General features: G+C 35.2%; 1 protein-coding gene across 5 annotated transcripts in view; it reads left to right on the top strand.

The window, feature by feature from the left end:
• Nucleotides 1-14,745: 14,745 nt before the first annotated feature.
• The window catches only part of LOC100646642 (triokinase/FMN cyclase), a 106,500-nt gene continuing 103,166 nt past the window's right edge, over nucleotides 14,746-18,079 (top strand). For 3 of the 5 annotated variants that reach the window (XM_048404754.1, XM_048404750.1, XM_048404753.1), the window contains exons 1-3: nucleotides 14,746-14,804; nucleotides 15,110-15,299; nucleotides 15,426-15,495. In XM_048404754.1, coding sequence (XP_048260711.1) covers nucleotides 14,761-14,804; nucleotides 15,110-15,299; nucleotides 15,426-15,495 — 304 coding nt within the window. In that variant the 5' untranslated portion in view covers nucleotides 14,746-14,760. Of the gene's footprint in view, nucleotides 14,805-15,000; nucleotides 15,300-15,425; nucleotides 15,496-18,079 lie in introns of those variants that run through there. The other 2 variants (XM_048404752.1, XM_048404751.1) reach the window with 2 other exon arrangements.

The following is an 18,079-nucleotide window of genomic DNA, read 5'->3' as shown; positions in this document are numbered from 1 at the left end:
CATTTTTTAAGCGTCATTTTGTGTCTTGGTGGTGTGTATACTGCCGATATCTGGAAGTTATTGCCATTGGTTTGTATTGTGACAGTGGTTGCTTGTAGGTGTTTTTGATTTGTTTGACTATGTAGGTGATGCTTGATGTCATTCTTTATTATTACAGCAGTTCCTCCATGTGCTTTACTTGAGGGGTGTTTGGTGTCGTAGATGGTGTACTACGGTATTTTCATATAACTTTTTAGAGTGAAATGTGTTTCTGAGACAAGTACTATATCAATATTATTTTTATACAAAAATGTTTTAGTTTCGGGGCCTCGCTATTGCAAGCCATTGGAGTTCCAGGCTGCTATTTTCAACATGTCCATCTCTATTTTTTACTTAGAAAGTTTGTGAGTAGTTGTAACATGACCGTCGTTTATTGTACTTGTTGTCTTAGTATTGTGTTTGGCTCACTTACCATTTTTCCTAACATCTCCATACTTTTAATGGATTGTCTGAGTATTTCTTTGATTTCTGTAGCGTCTTCGATGTTGTTGCTTTGATTCTGATTGTTTGTGAGCGTCGCTTGGCTCCTGTTTTGGGTTACTTGCGCATAGTTTCGGTTACCTTGGGGATCAATGTTTCTGTTTATAGCGTTTGGTTCATATTGTGCTTTCAATGTTGTATCATTATCCGCTATACTTTGTTGTGGTTGGTAGTTATTGAATGATCTATTGCGAAGTGGTGGAAACAGTTTACATTGTAATTATTTCCTGATTTCACATCCTTTATAGCTGGCTGAGTGGTTTCCGTTACAGTTATAGCATCTAACTTCTTCTATTTCTCCTGTGTATGGGCAGTGTATTGTTTTTTTTTTTTTTTCTTTTTTTTTTTTTTTTTTTTTTTTTTTTTTTTTTTAGAATATTTACAATCAATTCTCGTTGAGAATTTTCAGTAACTTAATTTGGCGTGATACAATGACATGGATTATAATAGCTTTATATTGTTGATTCTAGTAGGACTAAGGATTTAATCTAGTGGGTATTTTCTTTTTAGTCTGCGGATCTGGTCCGTCGTGTCCAGTAGTTGGGTGACTAGTGGGTTGTGGTGGTTGTTGACTCTTGTGTTATATCTGCTTCTGGACTTGTGTATTTCGTCTTTGACTGTAGGTATCTTGAGGTCTCGGTGTATTGTTTCGTTGGTAACATACCAGGGTGCATTTAATAGGGATCTTAGCGTTTTCGATTGGAAGCGTTGGAGTATTTCAATGTTGGAGTTACTTGCTGTTCCCCATAGTTGGATTCCGTAGGTCCAGACAGGTTTTATTACGGCCTTGTAGAGGGTTATTTTGTTCTGTATGTTTAGTTTGGAGCGTCGGCCCGTGAGCCAATAGAATTTTCTTAGTTTTTCCTTTAGTTGCTTTGTTTTTTCCGAGATATGTTTTTTCCAGGTTAGCCTCCTGTCCAGGGTCATGCCCAGGTATCTTACGGAGTCCTTGCTTGGGATTATTGTGTTGTTAATGGTGACCTGGGGGCAGGTTTGTTTTCGGAGCGTGAAGGTTACATGGGAGGATTTTTTTTCGTTTATTTTAAAGCCCCATTTTTGGAACCACTTTTCCATGGAGTCGAGACTTCGCTGGAGAGTGGATGAGGCAATTGCCGGGTCTGCGTGGGTAGCTAATAGTGCTGTGTCGTCGGCAAATGTTGCTATTGTTACCTCGTTTGATATGGGTAAGTCGGCAGTGTAGATGGAGAATAGTAGGGGTCCGAGGACACTACCTTGCGGTATGCCGGATTCTATTGGGAATGTTGCGGAAGTGGCGCCTAGACATTTGACTATGAATTGTCTGTTGGTTAGGTAGGATTTTAAGATGGAGTAGTATGAGTGGGGTAGGATTTTTTTAAGCTTGTAGAGTAGCCCTTCATGCCATACTTTATCGAATGCCTGTTGGATGTCTAGGAATACGGCTGAGCAGTATTTTTCCTTTTCAAGGGTTTGGCTGATCATGTGGGTTATGCGGTGGATTTGCTCTACTGTTGAGTGTTGTTTTCGGAAGCCGAATTGGTGATCTGGGAGAGTTTTCAATTCTTCTAGGAGTGGAAGGAGACGGTTCGTGAGCATCCTCTCGAATAGTTTAGATAGGGTAGGTAAAAGACTGATTGGGCGATAGGAGCTGGCTTCATATATTGGTTTACCGGTTTTGGGGATGAGGGTGATTAGTGAGATTTTCCACGCCTTAGGAAAGTGTTCAAGGCGGAGGATGGCGTTAAAGATTGATGCGATGAGTGCAATCCCTTTTATGGGGAGTTCCTTGATTGCTTTATTTCCTATTAGGTCGTGACCTGCTGCTTTCTTGGGGGTTAGGCGACTGATTGCTTCTATGATCTCTGCAGAAGTGAAGGGTTGAATAGGAGGGGACATTTGGAAGGGAGTATGCAGGTATTCGGTGACGTCCACTGCAGCTATGGAGGAATGGGGTTGGAATACTTCAGTCAAGTGTTTGGCAAATAGGTTGGCTTTTTCTATAGGGCTGCGCGCCCATCCACCCTGCGGGCGGCGGATTGGAGGTATTATTTGTGGGGGGCGTGTGAGTTTCCTGGAGGCTTTCCATAGTGAGTAGTTTGAGTCGGCTGTGGGGGACAGGCTGGCGAGATATTTGTGAAAACGGTCATTATTGCAGCTCTTTATGGTTTTGGATAGTTTTCTAGTTGCGTTGTTTAGTTTGCGTTTGTCCCCCGGTGTTCTATGGGTCTGCCATATCCTTCTTAGTCTACGTTTTTTTGCTATTTTTTTTAATATGTACTAGGGGTATTCGTGATTGCTGATGGACGTTATTGCCGGTGTGGAGAAGCGGATAGCATTTATTATGCTCGTGTTTAGGTATTCCGTGGCTGCTTCGATTTCTTCATTGGTTTTTAGTGAGGTTGAGGCTAAAGTTGTGTGGGTAAAGACTTCTCTAAAGAGCTGCCAGTTGATGTGTTGGTTATGAATGGAGCCATTAGGTGTATTCTCGATGATAGTTGAACTGACTGTTACTATCACGGGGGAGTGATCAGAGGAGAGATCAGCTGAGGAATTGATTTGGACGTGTCTTGACGAGATATTTTTAGTTATGAGGAAATCAAGGAGATCGGGTATTTTGTTTGTGTCGGTGGGCCAGTGTGTGGGTTCGTATGTGGTAAGGTAGTTGAGGTTGTTGGTTATTATGCTGTTGAGGAGATTTTTGCCTCTTACTGTAACCAGTCTGCTATCCCATTGGGTGTGTTTAGCGTTGTATTCTCCTCCGGCTATGAAGCTATTGCCCAGGGTGTCCAGGAAGTTGTCGAAGTCTTCTTTGGCGATGGAGTGTCTGGGAGGGCAGTATACAGCTGAAGTGGTGATTGTACCATGACAGTCTTCTATTGCTACGTTTGTTGCTTGGAGGTAGTCCTTCTGGAATGGTGGAAGTTCGTAGTGCTTGATGTTTGCTTTGATTATGATTCCGGTGCCGCCGTGGGCCTTTCCACTGGGGTGTTGGGTATGGTAGAACTTGTATCCGTTTATGTTCAGGTAGTTTTTGTCGGTGAAGTGGGTTTCAGATATGAGCCTTATGTCGATTAGCTGGTGTTTTAGGAAGAGTTCTAGCTCAAGTTTGCGTTGCGCTAGACCATTGGCATTCCAGAGAGCTATGCGTCTTGGTTTTATTTTGTATCTGGGCGTATTAATTTGTCCATGATGAATGTTAATAGCGATAGCAAATTGTTTATTTGCTCTGATTGTTTCTCTATTAGCTTTTCTAGTCTAGAGACGTTGTCTGTGTTAGGTGAGGTGGGGGCACTATTTTGGGGAGGATCCCTGTGGCTATTTGGTGTATTTTGAGTGCCTTGTACCGCTTGGGCATAGGAGTTTGAGGGAGTGGTGAGTTTGATAGGGCTGGGTGTTTGATTGATTGGGGGGATTGGGATAACTGTGGATTTCGGCGAGCTGGGTGTTTGGTGATTTTCCTCTTTTGTTCTAAGTTTGGGGTATTTGCTTGAGTACAGACTTTTGTAGGCTGAGCAGCCTTTGTAGTTGGCAGGATGGTCACCTTGACAGTGGATGCACTTCGCTGGGGTTTCCGGTGATTTCCTGCACTGGTCGGTGGGGTGTGTACCTGCACATTTGACGCAGCGGAAGGTGTGGTTGCAGTATTTCTGCGTGTGCCCATATCTTTGGCACCTTTTGCATTGGACTATCTCCTTTTTGGTTTGCGGTGGTTCGAATTTAACGATGGCGTTCATTAGACGACTGATATTGTAGATTTCCTTGTTGTTTGGTTTCTGTTTTAAGTCGATGAAAAATAGGGATAGCGGGTCTTTTGTGACTCTATGCCTTATGTTGCTGACATTTGTGACTTCGTGGCCGAGTTTCGATAGTTCTATTTTTAGTTCGTCGATGTCTGCGGAGTGGTGGATGTTTCGTAGCACCACCCGAAAAGGTCTTTCTTCCTTGAGTTGGTAGGTGTGGAAGTTGGCATTCAGGGCCCTGAGTGTCTTGGTGAGCTTCCTGTAAGCTTCTGGGTTCGTCGGCAGGATTTTTACTTGATTGTTGGTTATTTTCAGGTTATAGTCCTCCTTGGAGATATCTCTCTCTAAGGACTTGGTCATTGTCTGGATGTCTATGACATCATTAATAAATATTGGCGGTGGAGGGGGGCTTCTCTGTGCGTGATGGTTTGACGGCGGGTCTGCGATTTCCATGGCGTCGTTTGAGGATTCCAATACTGCAAACCTGTTGTGAGTGTTAATTTGTGTTGATGGCTGGGGTAGTGGTGGGTTTGCACAGGCGAGCCTGGTCGTGATTGTTGGGCCATCATGGAGCTAGCTATTTCAATATGAATAACTAGTCGTGAGGCTATGCGGCAGGGATCGGGTTGGGGTTAGTTGCGTAGGCTTTTCTTCTCTCTGGCGGATAGGAAACACTTGGGAAGATAGGAGCACGTTGTGTTCACTTTCGACGGTTGGGTAACACGTGTTGCTTTCGAACTTCACTGGGCACTAGAGACACGTCTGCACGCTTCGGCACTCGACAGCGAACTGGGCAGTGTATTGTTAAATGATTTTTTGCACATTTAACACATGCCAGGCTTCTGTTACAATAATTTTTTGTGTGACCGTATTTTTGGCACAGCATGCATTGTGGTATATCTTTTTTGTAGCGTGGTGGTTCCACTGTTACTATTGTGTTTAGAATTTTTTTGATTTCATAAATTTCCTTGTTATTGGTTCTGCGTTCAAGTTCAGTTAAGAATAATGGTAATGGTTGCTTCGTATCGTATCTTGTTATATTGTTTATTGCTCTCGTTTGATGGCCAATTTTTGCTAATTCATCGCTTAATTTTTTTGTGTTAATTTTTGGATGCAAACCTCTTATAACTATTTTGTAGCTCCTTTCCGTTTTGAGCTGTGGTATATAGCATTTTTTTCCTTTAATGCTTTTATCACCTTCCTATAAATTTCTGGGGTGTTTGTTTGAATTTTTACTTGTTCTAATTTTATTTGTTTTATTGTGTAATTATCCTTCCCGACTATATTGTTTAGTAGATTAATAAGCGGGTCTATTATTTGGGCCTCAACAAATATTGGTGGTGGTTTTGTAATGTGAGTTGAATGAGTTGTGGTTTTACTTGTCGGGCGGCGTCTATTTCTTCCGTTAGTGAGCCGAAGGAGTTTCTTAATGATAATTCTTGCAGCCATCACTGCTTTTCTGTATCTAGGTTTCCTGCGGCACTTGTGCCTGGAGATATTTTACGTTTTTTGTTGGAAGTTGCCACCCTCCAGCTTTCATCCTGGTGGGTTAGTTCGTTGTTGATTTTATTCTTCTCATTGTTTTGTGATGTTTCAATTTCTATTTCATTTATAGCTGAGCACTCCTGATCTTCGTTTAGTGATTGTCTTAGATTTGTTGTATTTGTAACTCTGTTTATGAAATATGTTTCGCCTTTGCTTGTTATTTTTATTGGTGGTATTTGATGTTGCATTTTGGATTTTCCACCATTTGGCGATGGATGTTGTCGTTAGTCACTTTATTTTCTCCACTTGCCGCACTTTCACTGAAGCACTGTTTCACACGTCCGTTTAGCTCGGCTGCTCGGGCAGAACTTGAGAAACCGAGCGTGTGTCAAATGTGCAGAAAACCACCTAATAATAAATTGCCCATACACAGGAAAGATAAACGAAGTACAATGCTGTATCTGTAATGGAAACCACACAGCAAGCTATAACGGCTGCGAAGTCAGAAAACAACTACAACGAAAACTGTTTCGATCGCTTCGAAGCAGAACATACGGCAGCTATCCTTCACAACAGGAAATTGCAGAATTAGAGCCAACATCAAATGTACAAATCGTATCGAACACTAATCATTGAAACATCAACACCTTTGGTAGCCGAAGTTATGCACAAGTAACTAACCAACACCACACATAAATAACAAAAACCAAAACAACAACAATAACGATGCAACAACAATCAAGGAACTGCTCAAGCAATCGATTAAAAACACTGAAATGCTAACAAAAATAATATAAGTGAGCAAAATGCAATATTCAGACAACAAACACAATAAATTCCAGTCATGCTGCAGCTACTTACCAAACATGTTAAGTAAAAAATAGGAATGGACACAGTGAAAATAGCAGCTTGGAGCTCCAATGGACTACAACAACGGGCCCTTGAAACTGAAACATTTCTGTATAACAATAATATTGATAGATTACTTGTTTCAGGGACACATTTCACACCAAAAAGCTACACGAAAATACCATATTGCACCATCTATGATACCAAACACCCCTCAGGAAAAGCACAGGGAGGGACTGCAGTGATAATAAGAAACGATATCAAACACCACTTGCATAGTGAAATTAGTCAGAAATGTGTTCAAGTAACTACCGTTAAAATACAAACTAACAGCAATTACATCCATATGTCAGCAGTATATACACCACCGCGACATAAAATAACATTTCAAAAATGGGAACAGTATTTTCAATCCTTAGGTGACAAATACATCGCAGTGGGAGACTTCAATGCAAAGCACACGCTATGAGGCACAAGAATTAACACACCTCGAGGTAGAACACTAGAAAAATATATTTGGATTAGTAATCTCAACATATTATCCACAGGAAGGCCAACATACTGGCCGACAGATCTAAACAAAGTTCCATTTTTCTTTGATTTTGCAGTTATAAAAGGACTATACGCAAACAAATTAAAAATAACACCCAGTCTTGAGCTTAGCTCCGATCATACACCGGTAATAATAGAATACACAAGCAGACCAATACTTTGTTATTTTATATAGGCTGGGATTGATATTCAAGCTGATTCACACGGATTGATTATCACACCTTTTATTTTTGTTTCTTATGCAAAACGCCTAATCACACAGGAGGCGTCTAATCACACAGGATGCGTCTTAGCAATTAACGTGTGGTCGACTCCTAAGACAAAGGAGCGTCGTTAGGAGTCGTACCAACCTAGCTTTTAGTAACTAGCGGTCATACCAACTTAACATTTCTTAACATACTTTACAGCAATCCAGAGTCGTTTTGCAATAAAACTGCCAAATGGCAAACGTTTAAAGAACTAATTGAGAGCAAAATAAACTGCAATGTTCCACTAAAAACACTCGAACATATCGAACAGGCAGTAGCAACATTGACAGAAATTATGCTAGAAGCAGCATGGGCAACTACTATTTACGAACCAAACAACAGGCGAACAAAAATAATTCCAACAGACATCTTTGACAAAATCAGAGAAGAAAGAAAGGCGAAGGCATGATGGCAAAAACATCGAACAGGTGAAAACAAAAAATACCTAAACAAACTCGCAAAGGAAATAAAAAGTAAAATGAAAGATCACAATAATAACGAATTCTCAAAATTCATAGAGACATTCTCCGCACACGGGAATGCCAACTACTCTCTATGGAAAGTCACGAACAAAATAAAGAAGCCAGTAAAACTAATCCCAGCAATCAGAAAAGCAGAGAGCACATGGACTTATTCCATATAATATTAACAACAGTAAAACCAAACGTCATTCAGTCTAAGATTCGCAAAATACTAGTACCCCAACTAGCAAGCCCTACACCATACCTAATACAACAGCACAAGAAATTAGAATCATAATCGAGAACACAAAAGACAATAAAGCACAAGGAATCGACCTAATCAATGGTAAAATCTTGAAAAATCTTCCCCCGAAAAGCAATACGTTTAATCACAATAATATTCAATGGAATTTTAAGAATACCAATACTTTCCAATCTATGGAAGCTATTAGCACAGATCATGTTACCTAAGTCAGGCAAAGACCCACGCCAAACTGCATCTTACAGACCAATATCACTAGTTCCTGTGTTTTCCAAAATACTAGAGAAAATAGTATACGATCGCCTAAAACCAACAGTAGGGAAAGAAAAATTAATACCAGATCACCAATTTGGATTTAGAACAAACACTCAACGATAGAGCAAATGCGCAGGCTCGTCAACGAAATTTTCCGAACAACAGAAAAGAAACAATACTGTACAGCCCTCTTCATGGACATTGAGAAAGCATTTGACAAAGTGAACCATGAAAACCTCTTACAAACAATCAAAAAACATTTCTCGGAACAAATCCATCACTTACTGAAATCGTACCTAAGTAAGAGAACCTTCGTAATAAAAATCAAGGACACACATTCTGAAGTTAAAGACATCAAGGCAGGGGTACCACAAGGAAGCGTTCTAGGCCCAATACTATTCACATTATACACGGCGAACATACCAACAACTACCAACAGCACAGTACTGACATTCGCGGACGACACAGCTGTACTAGTCAGGCACATTAATCCAGAAACAGCAGTCACATTAACGAATTCCTCGTTTCAAGTATACTTGGTTCGTATATGAACCATACTTGCACCAGTAAACATTGTTTCTCATGTCTAATTCGAGTGAATCGAGTGAATTCGAGTGATCGTTACATTAAAAAAAGTGGAATAAAATATTTTTCCAAAAAGAATATTACTGATTTTGAAATGCGCTGAAAAGTGAAAAATAATTTTCATTGTATTTATAAAAATTAAGTACACTAAAAAGTATGAGATAATTTCTATTTTATTCATATTTTATTTATATACATGTAAACTCCCTAGAGTTCATGTAGGATAGGGATTCTTTTTGTTTTACGGGTAGCACAACAGGCTGTGTTTTACGGACAGAGCGATCTTCCTTTGTTTTACGGACGACCATTTCAAGAAGCACGTTTTTTCCAAACGGACGGACAGAGAGTTACATTAGAGACAGACAAGGTTACAGAATAGTTATTTAAGATTTTAAAGACTGAAGAAGAAAGATGGGTAGCTCAGGACGTTGAAAATCGATTCTCGATTTTCAGGTAAACATTGTACCAAAGACTTGTTATTTTCCGTTTAGATAATTATCGTTATTTATTGTTATAGACGCATATTAATTGTTGTTTATTTTTGTATTTTTAATTACTTCATAATAAAAAAACTCGATTTTCAGACTTCAGAATCGATCCCTGAATTATCCAATTATTGAACCTTATATACATATGCAACAGTTAAGATTACTCATTCACATACTAAATAGCATATTAAATACATTGCGACCTAATCAAAGGTAACACATTATTAATAAACTCTATGCAATTACAGTATTTTCCTTATTCAGTTTTGGTTTAAATTTATCACAAATGCAACGTACTTGGTTTTTATGGTTGCTAACCTACAAAATAATAGATAGGTAGATTTAAGAAATCTAAAGAGTTAAAAAAATGGCCCATTAAATAAGAGTCTTTAAATTAAACCTTTATGTATATTCTGATAAAATTTCAGACAATTACAACGACAATTTTTAAGCTTTTCACATTTTGCAGTTTCTGTCGTATTATATGTTATGCTATTGATAGTATCTCTTGTGTATTAATCAATATTGATTGATTCTAGAGGAAATAACTTATTTTTGTCGAAAGGAACTTATCTTAATCTAAATGTAGATGTATTATATCTACCTTAATAAAATTTAAATCTATCTAGATCTACTCGTAAAACTGTGTGGTATTCTGCTGGCAAACGATAGTTGAGAACTCTGGAATAATGTGTTAAAACTTCTGAACACCCGTAATGTTTTACGCAAAAGTAAAACGCGAAAGTAAAAGTTCTAGATATACTTTAGTTTGTAAATAATTGAAGCTATTAAAAGTCGTAATAGCAGTGATAGATCCATGTTCATTGTTCATCTTCAATAACTGTCAATACAAATATATATATTGCCTCCTATTGTTGCAATATTCCTTCGATGCGTTCGAAAACTGCTAGCTATCTTAATCTCGGTGACTTAATCATTTTTAGTCTTGCTATGCCCATCGAATTTTTAGTAAACTTGAATAAATCAAATGCAGCAATTGCTCTACACGAGTAAATAATTACATGCATCGTACGCAATGGGGTGCACTGAGTAGTAAATACATGGAAACACAGCAACTTCGTTATTGTTTTGTACTAAGCGGGGAACGATTGAGTTATGCTATGCATTATCTATATAAATGCCAATAATATTAATCACGGGCGAATTATAGTTATTTAATGTATATTCGAAGCATTTATATAAATGTTCGGATGTGCCATCTTTCACCCGAAAATACACTAATAAAAACTTTTTAGTTTTCCTTTATCTATGTATTGTACTAAAATATATAGATTTTTCATTTCTGAGATGTCTGTAATCTCGTTGACAAGTACCAAAAATATTTTATGTTGCAACAAATACAATGTTCCTGTCGTAATCGTCTTCTTAGCAATATTTTTTATTAATGCTGAAATTTCCGCTTTTTCAGTGTTATTTTCATTTACAATATTTGAATCTCGCATTACATCTTGCGTCATTTTAACAAAATGTTCAAGAGAATAAAAACTTCGATTATGTTCTACAACATATTAGTATCTATGGTCTAGAACATATCTTAGTTTTGTTCATTTTACGTCTTTTTTCAAGACTGGTGGAGGAAATTGATTCAGTTTTGCTTTCTGATCCCTTCTGACTTTTATTTATAATATGGATTGTAGTTTGAGTATGCCTCTTCAACTCATTTGTTCTGGCTCTCAATATTTCCTTACAAGCAAGACACAGTATTTTAAAAGGATTTCTTTCATATCTCACAATCCATAATGCGAAAGTGGGATTACACAACCAAGATCCAGAGAATTGCTTTCGACCCTGCTACTATTCGCTGTTACCATTCGCTGTGTATAAAATGTAGATCAGTAAAGAACTAAGTATCGAAAGAAGAAGTTAAATATGCTTAGGTTATGACTAGATTGCGGAATTTTATGAAAAATTTACACAGAATGCAAGTATATTATATCATTATAAGCAAAAATGTGTAAATAAATTCAAAATTTAATATTCGTTTTCATTATAATATGTAGTAAATAAAACCTATTTAGCCTCTATTTTTGTGATTATATTAATAAAAATATGAATTTGCATAAAAATTCGTAGTCTAATTATATAAATATTTATTCAAAAAGATATTCTTTTTTAAATTTAAGCTGATGCACGAGTATTTAAAAATGTCTTATTTGATGCTGATTGGTTATTCATGTTACAATCATTGATAACAAAAAAAAGTATTTTTACTGATTTGTAATTTATAGAAATCGATATTATAGGAAATTAGAAATCAATAGAAACAAGTTCCACTACGGTATGCAAAATACGAAATTGTTTTACATCTAAGCGAAAATGATTATCACTAGGTTTTTTACCCAAGCATTTGAATGACAAAATTTTATTACACCTGCATATTTAAACATAGGTCTGCCAGATAGTGTGCAAGTTCGGAGCATAAACTGAGATAAGCTCGAAGACTTTTATTACAAATTAAATTAATCCCTCGTTCCATAAGTTGATTGATCGTATGAAAATTAACAACCGTATCAATTGATTGTATGAAATTTGGTATCCTATTTTTGTATGAGCTTCTTTTTTATTATTATTTAATTTGTGCTTTACAGTTTGTCCAGCCGGACATTTGGTAAATTTTTCCAACACTTTATTATTATATAACACGTGGTTGCCTCGATGCCTTTTACTTCAGAATATACATCCTTTATTTTTACTACAAAGGTTCTGTTGTTTAGGTATGATTTGAGTAAGTGATGGATTTGTTCCAGCAAATGTTTTTTGATTGTTTGTAAGAGGCTTTCATGCTTCACTTTGTCAAAACCTTTAAGTGTTGACGTTCTTTCTTTCCACAGTGGAGGATGACGAAAGTCAGGCGGTAGGTTAGGCGTTCGAATTTCACATTTTCATACATCTGACAAGAACTACATTTTCATAAAGTTTCAACCTCGCATTCTCAATTTCAATAGTTGGTAATTGAAAATAGTGCGATTTTGGACAGTTTTTATTATTTATAAGTCGACGAATTTACCAATCTTAACATGTGACATCTTATTTGATAGATATTTTTAACATCTACAATTTTTATTCGTCTAAAGTAAGTCAACTAAAGTGAGTTTTCATGATTAAGTAATATTTGGTAATTTGAGAAGTTTGGGGTTAGGTTTCGATATTTGTTTACAGCGTTTACTTTGCAGTAAATAGCCAGTAGCTAGTGAGTCTGGCTCACTTGATGCCTTATGAACTGATTAATTTATAACATTTTACAACAATAAATGAACTCATATACAATGTCGTTGAATTTATCTTGACAAACATCGTCGTACATACTAAAAAAAAGAATATATAGTTCCATGCGACAATGAAAAAATATTCATGTCAGTACAATTGACAATTGACAATTGACATAAGTGCTGAGGGTTAATGTTAAATTTAAGTGGTGTTCGGAAAAATATAAAAATTATTGTATCACTTCACTGATCGTTTGAAAAAGGATTTTCTATTTTCTCTTCAACAAATATATAGTAAAACATCAATTTCTCTTTCCTAGGCAACTTACAATTAGCTTCACTATTCCGCAATTTTGTCATTAGGATATACGCAAAGACTTAAAAATACCAACGGTCAAAGAAGAAATCAGCAGGTACCCAGAAAAAAGGAAAGAACGGTAGCACATCCAAACTAGCTGGCTGCTGAAGCGAGCAAAACTCTCATAAAAAGAGGACTAAAGAGAAAACACCGCACTGATCTCACTAAAGAAATAAAATAGACAAACTCGAAGATGGTATCCCGCTGGGAGTGGCCATCCACATTTTATTTAGCAATTAAGCTAGAAAAATTTACTGAATGTTCAGCTAGGCAAATTGTAAAATACAAATTAAATAATAATAATAAAAAAATTTTGTCATTTTCCTACTTGTCTATCTCGGATAGAAAAGTAGGTATGAACTATTCCGTAGAACCGTGCAATTAACTCCTTAACCTCCATCGTGTGAGAGACGTGGTTCGTCGATGTTATTGATTTATTCTTTACTTTAAGATAATAAATCTTTCTTATTCGATGACCAATTGGTAGTAATTATTTATCAAACACCTTGCAAAATAAAATTAGTTGTATCTTACACATGCATTTACATATCAAAAGACATGTGCGATTTGCACAGCTCCAAACGCTTAGCCAAATCGTGAAATGGCTCGACGTGTGATCGAGTTTGTTGCTGTTTATAGTTAGTGCTATTGGAACTTAAACTGCAAAGCAAGGGGTTAAACAGTTTCTTGTAGCGTGGAACTCAGTAGGTTCTTATCTATGGTAGTGTATGACTAAGCAGGAAAGATCCCTAACTTTAGAAACTAATAGAAATTATAACCAAACAGGGCAGATTCCTAATTTTATAGGTTCTTGTATACGCTAATTTTAGCTGAATTGAGCACTTGGCCGCATGGTGCAGCACCTGTACTGTGAAACAACCAGAACTACGAGCGTGAGCACTCTCATTTCCTCTCTGATAGTACTTACTTATCACAGCTCCTCGATACTGCATACTACTTTTAATTAAAGTTATAAACGATTTAAGGAAAAAGGATTTCTTGGCACTTTTTACTAATTTGTAACTTACAAATTGGACTTATCGTAGTGTAATAGGTCTCATTTTACGGATAATTCTATGATCTACACAATTTTCCATTGAAACCCTTTTGTTGGATGACAAATGCTTTTTAACATATAAAGCGAAATATAAGTAAAGTCATATATTTTTCGTTTAATCGATATTTTATTTATGAAATAACGGAGGAAAATTGTTTCAAAGTCGTTTATTTTGTTTTAAATATCGTTCCGAATCATATCATTTAAAAATATTTCTATTGTCAATTTGTTTATGGATTCACTTTTGTTAGGCTTAATTTGACTGGATTATTTTCGTGACGAACGATTTCAGTTGCCTGTGGTATTTGAACAAAGGTATCGTGGCGAGCGACTTTAGTCGTCCGTGGTAGCGAGAGTGTTTTAAGCAGTTCATTAATGACAATACAATTAAAAGAGATTCAGACTTAATACTTTAACCTTGTCCTTAGAATTTTTTTTACAACTTTTCCATTTTCATTATCTTAACGAAATTTTCGTAATTTTCCCAATTATCATGTGCTCTTAATGTTTATCCAAATGCAATATAGTAGCACTTACAAAACTAAGATTATCAGAAGTTAATATATAATCGGAGTTAAAGATATTAATCAATTTTAATACGTTTCATAAATATTATTATACGTTAATAAATATATAAACGTAAACGAAAATTACGTAAGCCATTGCAAGCTAGTATGTGTGACGTTCGCGTATCAATGAGATTCATTAAGAAATGGTGTAGTTTCACTATACACAAAGTGTAAAGAAATACTCGATGTTATCTAATTGTATTTCGCTTAACTGGCTAACATTCATGACGAATACATGTGTATTATCTTGAATACACACGAGCGATATTTTATCGCGCGATCCCGCTGCGACCATATGTTTTTCTTTGTTTTCCTGTTAAATACGACAAAGTTAGATATATGATCGCAGTGGGATCGCACGGTAAACTGTAGCTCGTGTATATGCAGGGTTATAGGTGTCTTTATTACGATTCAACGTGTGCGATAACTCTTGACCTCTGAATGAAGATTAATCTTGAATGTTCTTCGTTCACAGTACGCAGAAGAACGATTTCGTGAACAGCTACGTTTACTTCAGTGTGTATCCTACGAAAATTTTATTCAGAACTATGAAGAGTTTAGTTAACGAAGTTAATAATGCCGTCACGGAATCTCTTTTTGGATTATCGTTTGCATTTCCGCAATTGGAGTATCAAGAATCTCATAAAGTCGTTTTGATGCCAAACGTACGTACATAACCTTGAATATTCTGTATGAAACAAATTAATACGAATAACACCTAATGTTGTCATAACTTTACTGTATGTTGGCGTTTCCATGAACAATTTTACTAATAATTTTCTGCATTTTAGCTTCAAGAACGGAAACATAAGGTATCCCTGATATGCGGCGGTGGAAGTGGACACGAACCTTTCGCGGCTGGTATGCGCTTATTTTATTTTTTAAAAAATCGGAACACCATATGCATGTTATTATGTATTATGAATACAATTTTATTTTGAGTCATATCATACTTCTTAAATGCTAGCAAGTATAAAAATAAATATCCTACTTGGATTTACTAATTTTATTTAGATTCATTGATCCAATAACATAATGAATTTTATGTAAGATATAAATAAATAAAACTGTAATTCATTCAAGGGAGGAAACAGTAAACATAATTTATTTGCAGTTCGGTATAAAAGTATATAAATTTTCGAAGCGTTTAGGGACTATTAATTATGTAATATAAAAAAAAAGTTTTTTAAGAATTTGGGAATTCCTTAATTTTCTAAGAAACTTTCCTACATTATGTAGTTACAAGATTAACGAAACTTAAATACTTAAGGACTAATCGGATACATATTCTTAATATATGGAACATGTTAATTAAATGTTATCTTAAATACAGGGTAGGACATATAAATCGGAAACAATTATAAATACCTAAATATCTCCGTTATTAGTGGTTATGTGAAAAAGCTTCACAGGATAAAGTTATACTATTTGGAGGAGTACATGCAATGATAGATAATGTTTTCTTTGGAAGTCATTTTTTTATGAGATTTCAGGGTCATCACCATTTTCTTTTATAGGACCATACACTTTTTAATACATTAGTCGATCTACCTCTGTATTACTTATAAAAAAGTATTAACATATTTATGTCGAGGATCTATTAGTTTAATAAATATTTTAATTTTAATTTGTCAAATTTTAAGAAAGAAAGAATAAGAAAGAAAGAGACTCTTCTATATTAAATTTGATAAATTAAAGTTAAAATATTTGCTAAATTAATAGTTTGTTGACATACATATGTTAATGCTTTTTTATAGATAATGCCGAAGTGGATTTAATAATATATTAAAGGATATGGTCCTGTCAAAAAAAAAATGGTGATGTCCTTTGAAATCTCATTATAAAAGTAACTTTCGGAAAGAAACATTATGTACCAATTGCATGTGCCTTTAAAAATAGTATAACTTAATTCTGTGAAGTTTTTTCATACGGCCATTAATAACAGATATATTTTGGTGTTCCGATTTATATGTCTTATCCTGTATATTTAATTTCAAATTTGCTGACACGATTTTTATATTCCTGTTTCATTTTTATTTCTGCTATAATTTTGTACTAAAATTAAAAAGCTTAACTGTTTGTTGTACCAAATATATAAAAAGTACAGAATACCAATTATAAACTGTATATGCTAAAAAACAACATATTTATATGTTTATAAATAGATAGTATTTACATAGTAATTAAACAATGGAACCAATTCTGTTTTTAGATAGATTTATTTTCACAGGATTTTTTCATTTTATAACTTTAATGTAACGTTAAAAAGAATCAAATTTTCTTTCCATATGATTTAATGTAACCTAGTACCATTAAAATGACGCCTGTTTAAACATTTCTATTTGAATTCAATCCTTTTCACTTTATGCTTTCCTTGATATATCTTGATTAAATTTGTACCCTGATTTTAATTTATGCTTTTTGCGGTATTTAATTAGCGATTGTCGGCTGTTCTTTAATGTTATTCTCTATTTTGTAGAAAAATGACACACAATCTATTCGGAATAAACTGGCATTAAATGTAATTATAAATATAATTATTATTAAACTACTTGTTGCTTACGGGCCTTTTATTGTGTAAAGTTAATTATTATTGATTATTGTATGTTGAGTTTTGAAACAGACGCTACAATTATCGCTTCAATTTTAAATTATTTCCACTTTTTCAAACAGTTCATAATCAGTAATATCATTAAATTGTTTCCTTTCTGTTAAAAACTTCCTTAAAAATTGCTATAAATTGTAATAAGGGTTTTTACTAATGTCTAAATGAAACATTAATGTAATTCAAATAATTACATTGTTGTTGCAAATAATATATATATATATATATATATTATATTATATATTATTATATATTATATATTATTATATATATATTATATATATATATTATACTCTCACAAGTGGCGCGCGTACATATGAGAGAACGGTCTTGTAGGTATATGGCCGTACACCGTAAACAGGCTTGTGATGTCACAAAGACGACAACAAAGTTAAGATAAATATATATATGTGGCGAGAACATAAACTAATTGTTTTATTGATTTAAATTTTTCTTTTCAGTAACTTTTTAAATCAAAACAGAAAAATGCAACAACCGAATTCATCGATTGTCAAATGGATGTCACAAATATAAAAAAAATTATTTCAAGAAAAGTTGAAGGTTATGCAATTCGTGTGGAAGGAGTACATTTTATATTCCGGCTGTATAATATATCCGTCTATAAAGTAACAGTTGTAGGAGCAATTTTTCATCTAGAAAGTATCTCTGCTCAACTCTTACGAGCTCTTTACGTCGGCAATTGATAATTTAGTACAATTGAAGCATTAAGAAGATGCATTAAATCTTTAGTTCATAATCACGGTGACGCTGTCGAGGAAAACTATGATGGGTGTGTCTAAGAGCACGAGATCATTGGATTCGCAGAGAAAAGTCTTTGAA

Source organism: Bombus terrestris, chromosome 3 (assembly GCF_910591885.1).
Source record: "Bombus terrestris chromosome 3, iyBomTerr1.2, whole genome shotgun sequence".
Classification (NCBI taxonomy): Eukaryota; Metazoa; Arthropoda; class Insecta; order Hymenoptera; family Apidae; genus Bombus; species Bombus terrestris.
This window is presented reverse-complemented; position numbering and strand designations above follow the sequence as displayed.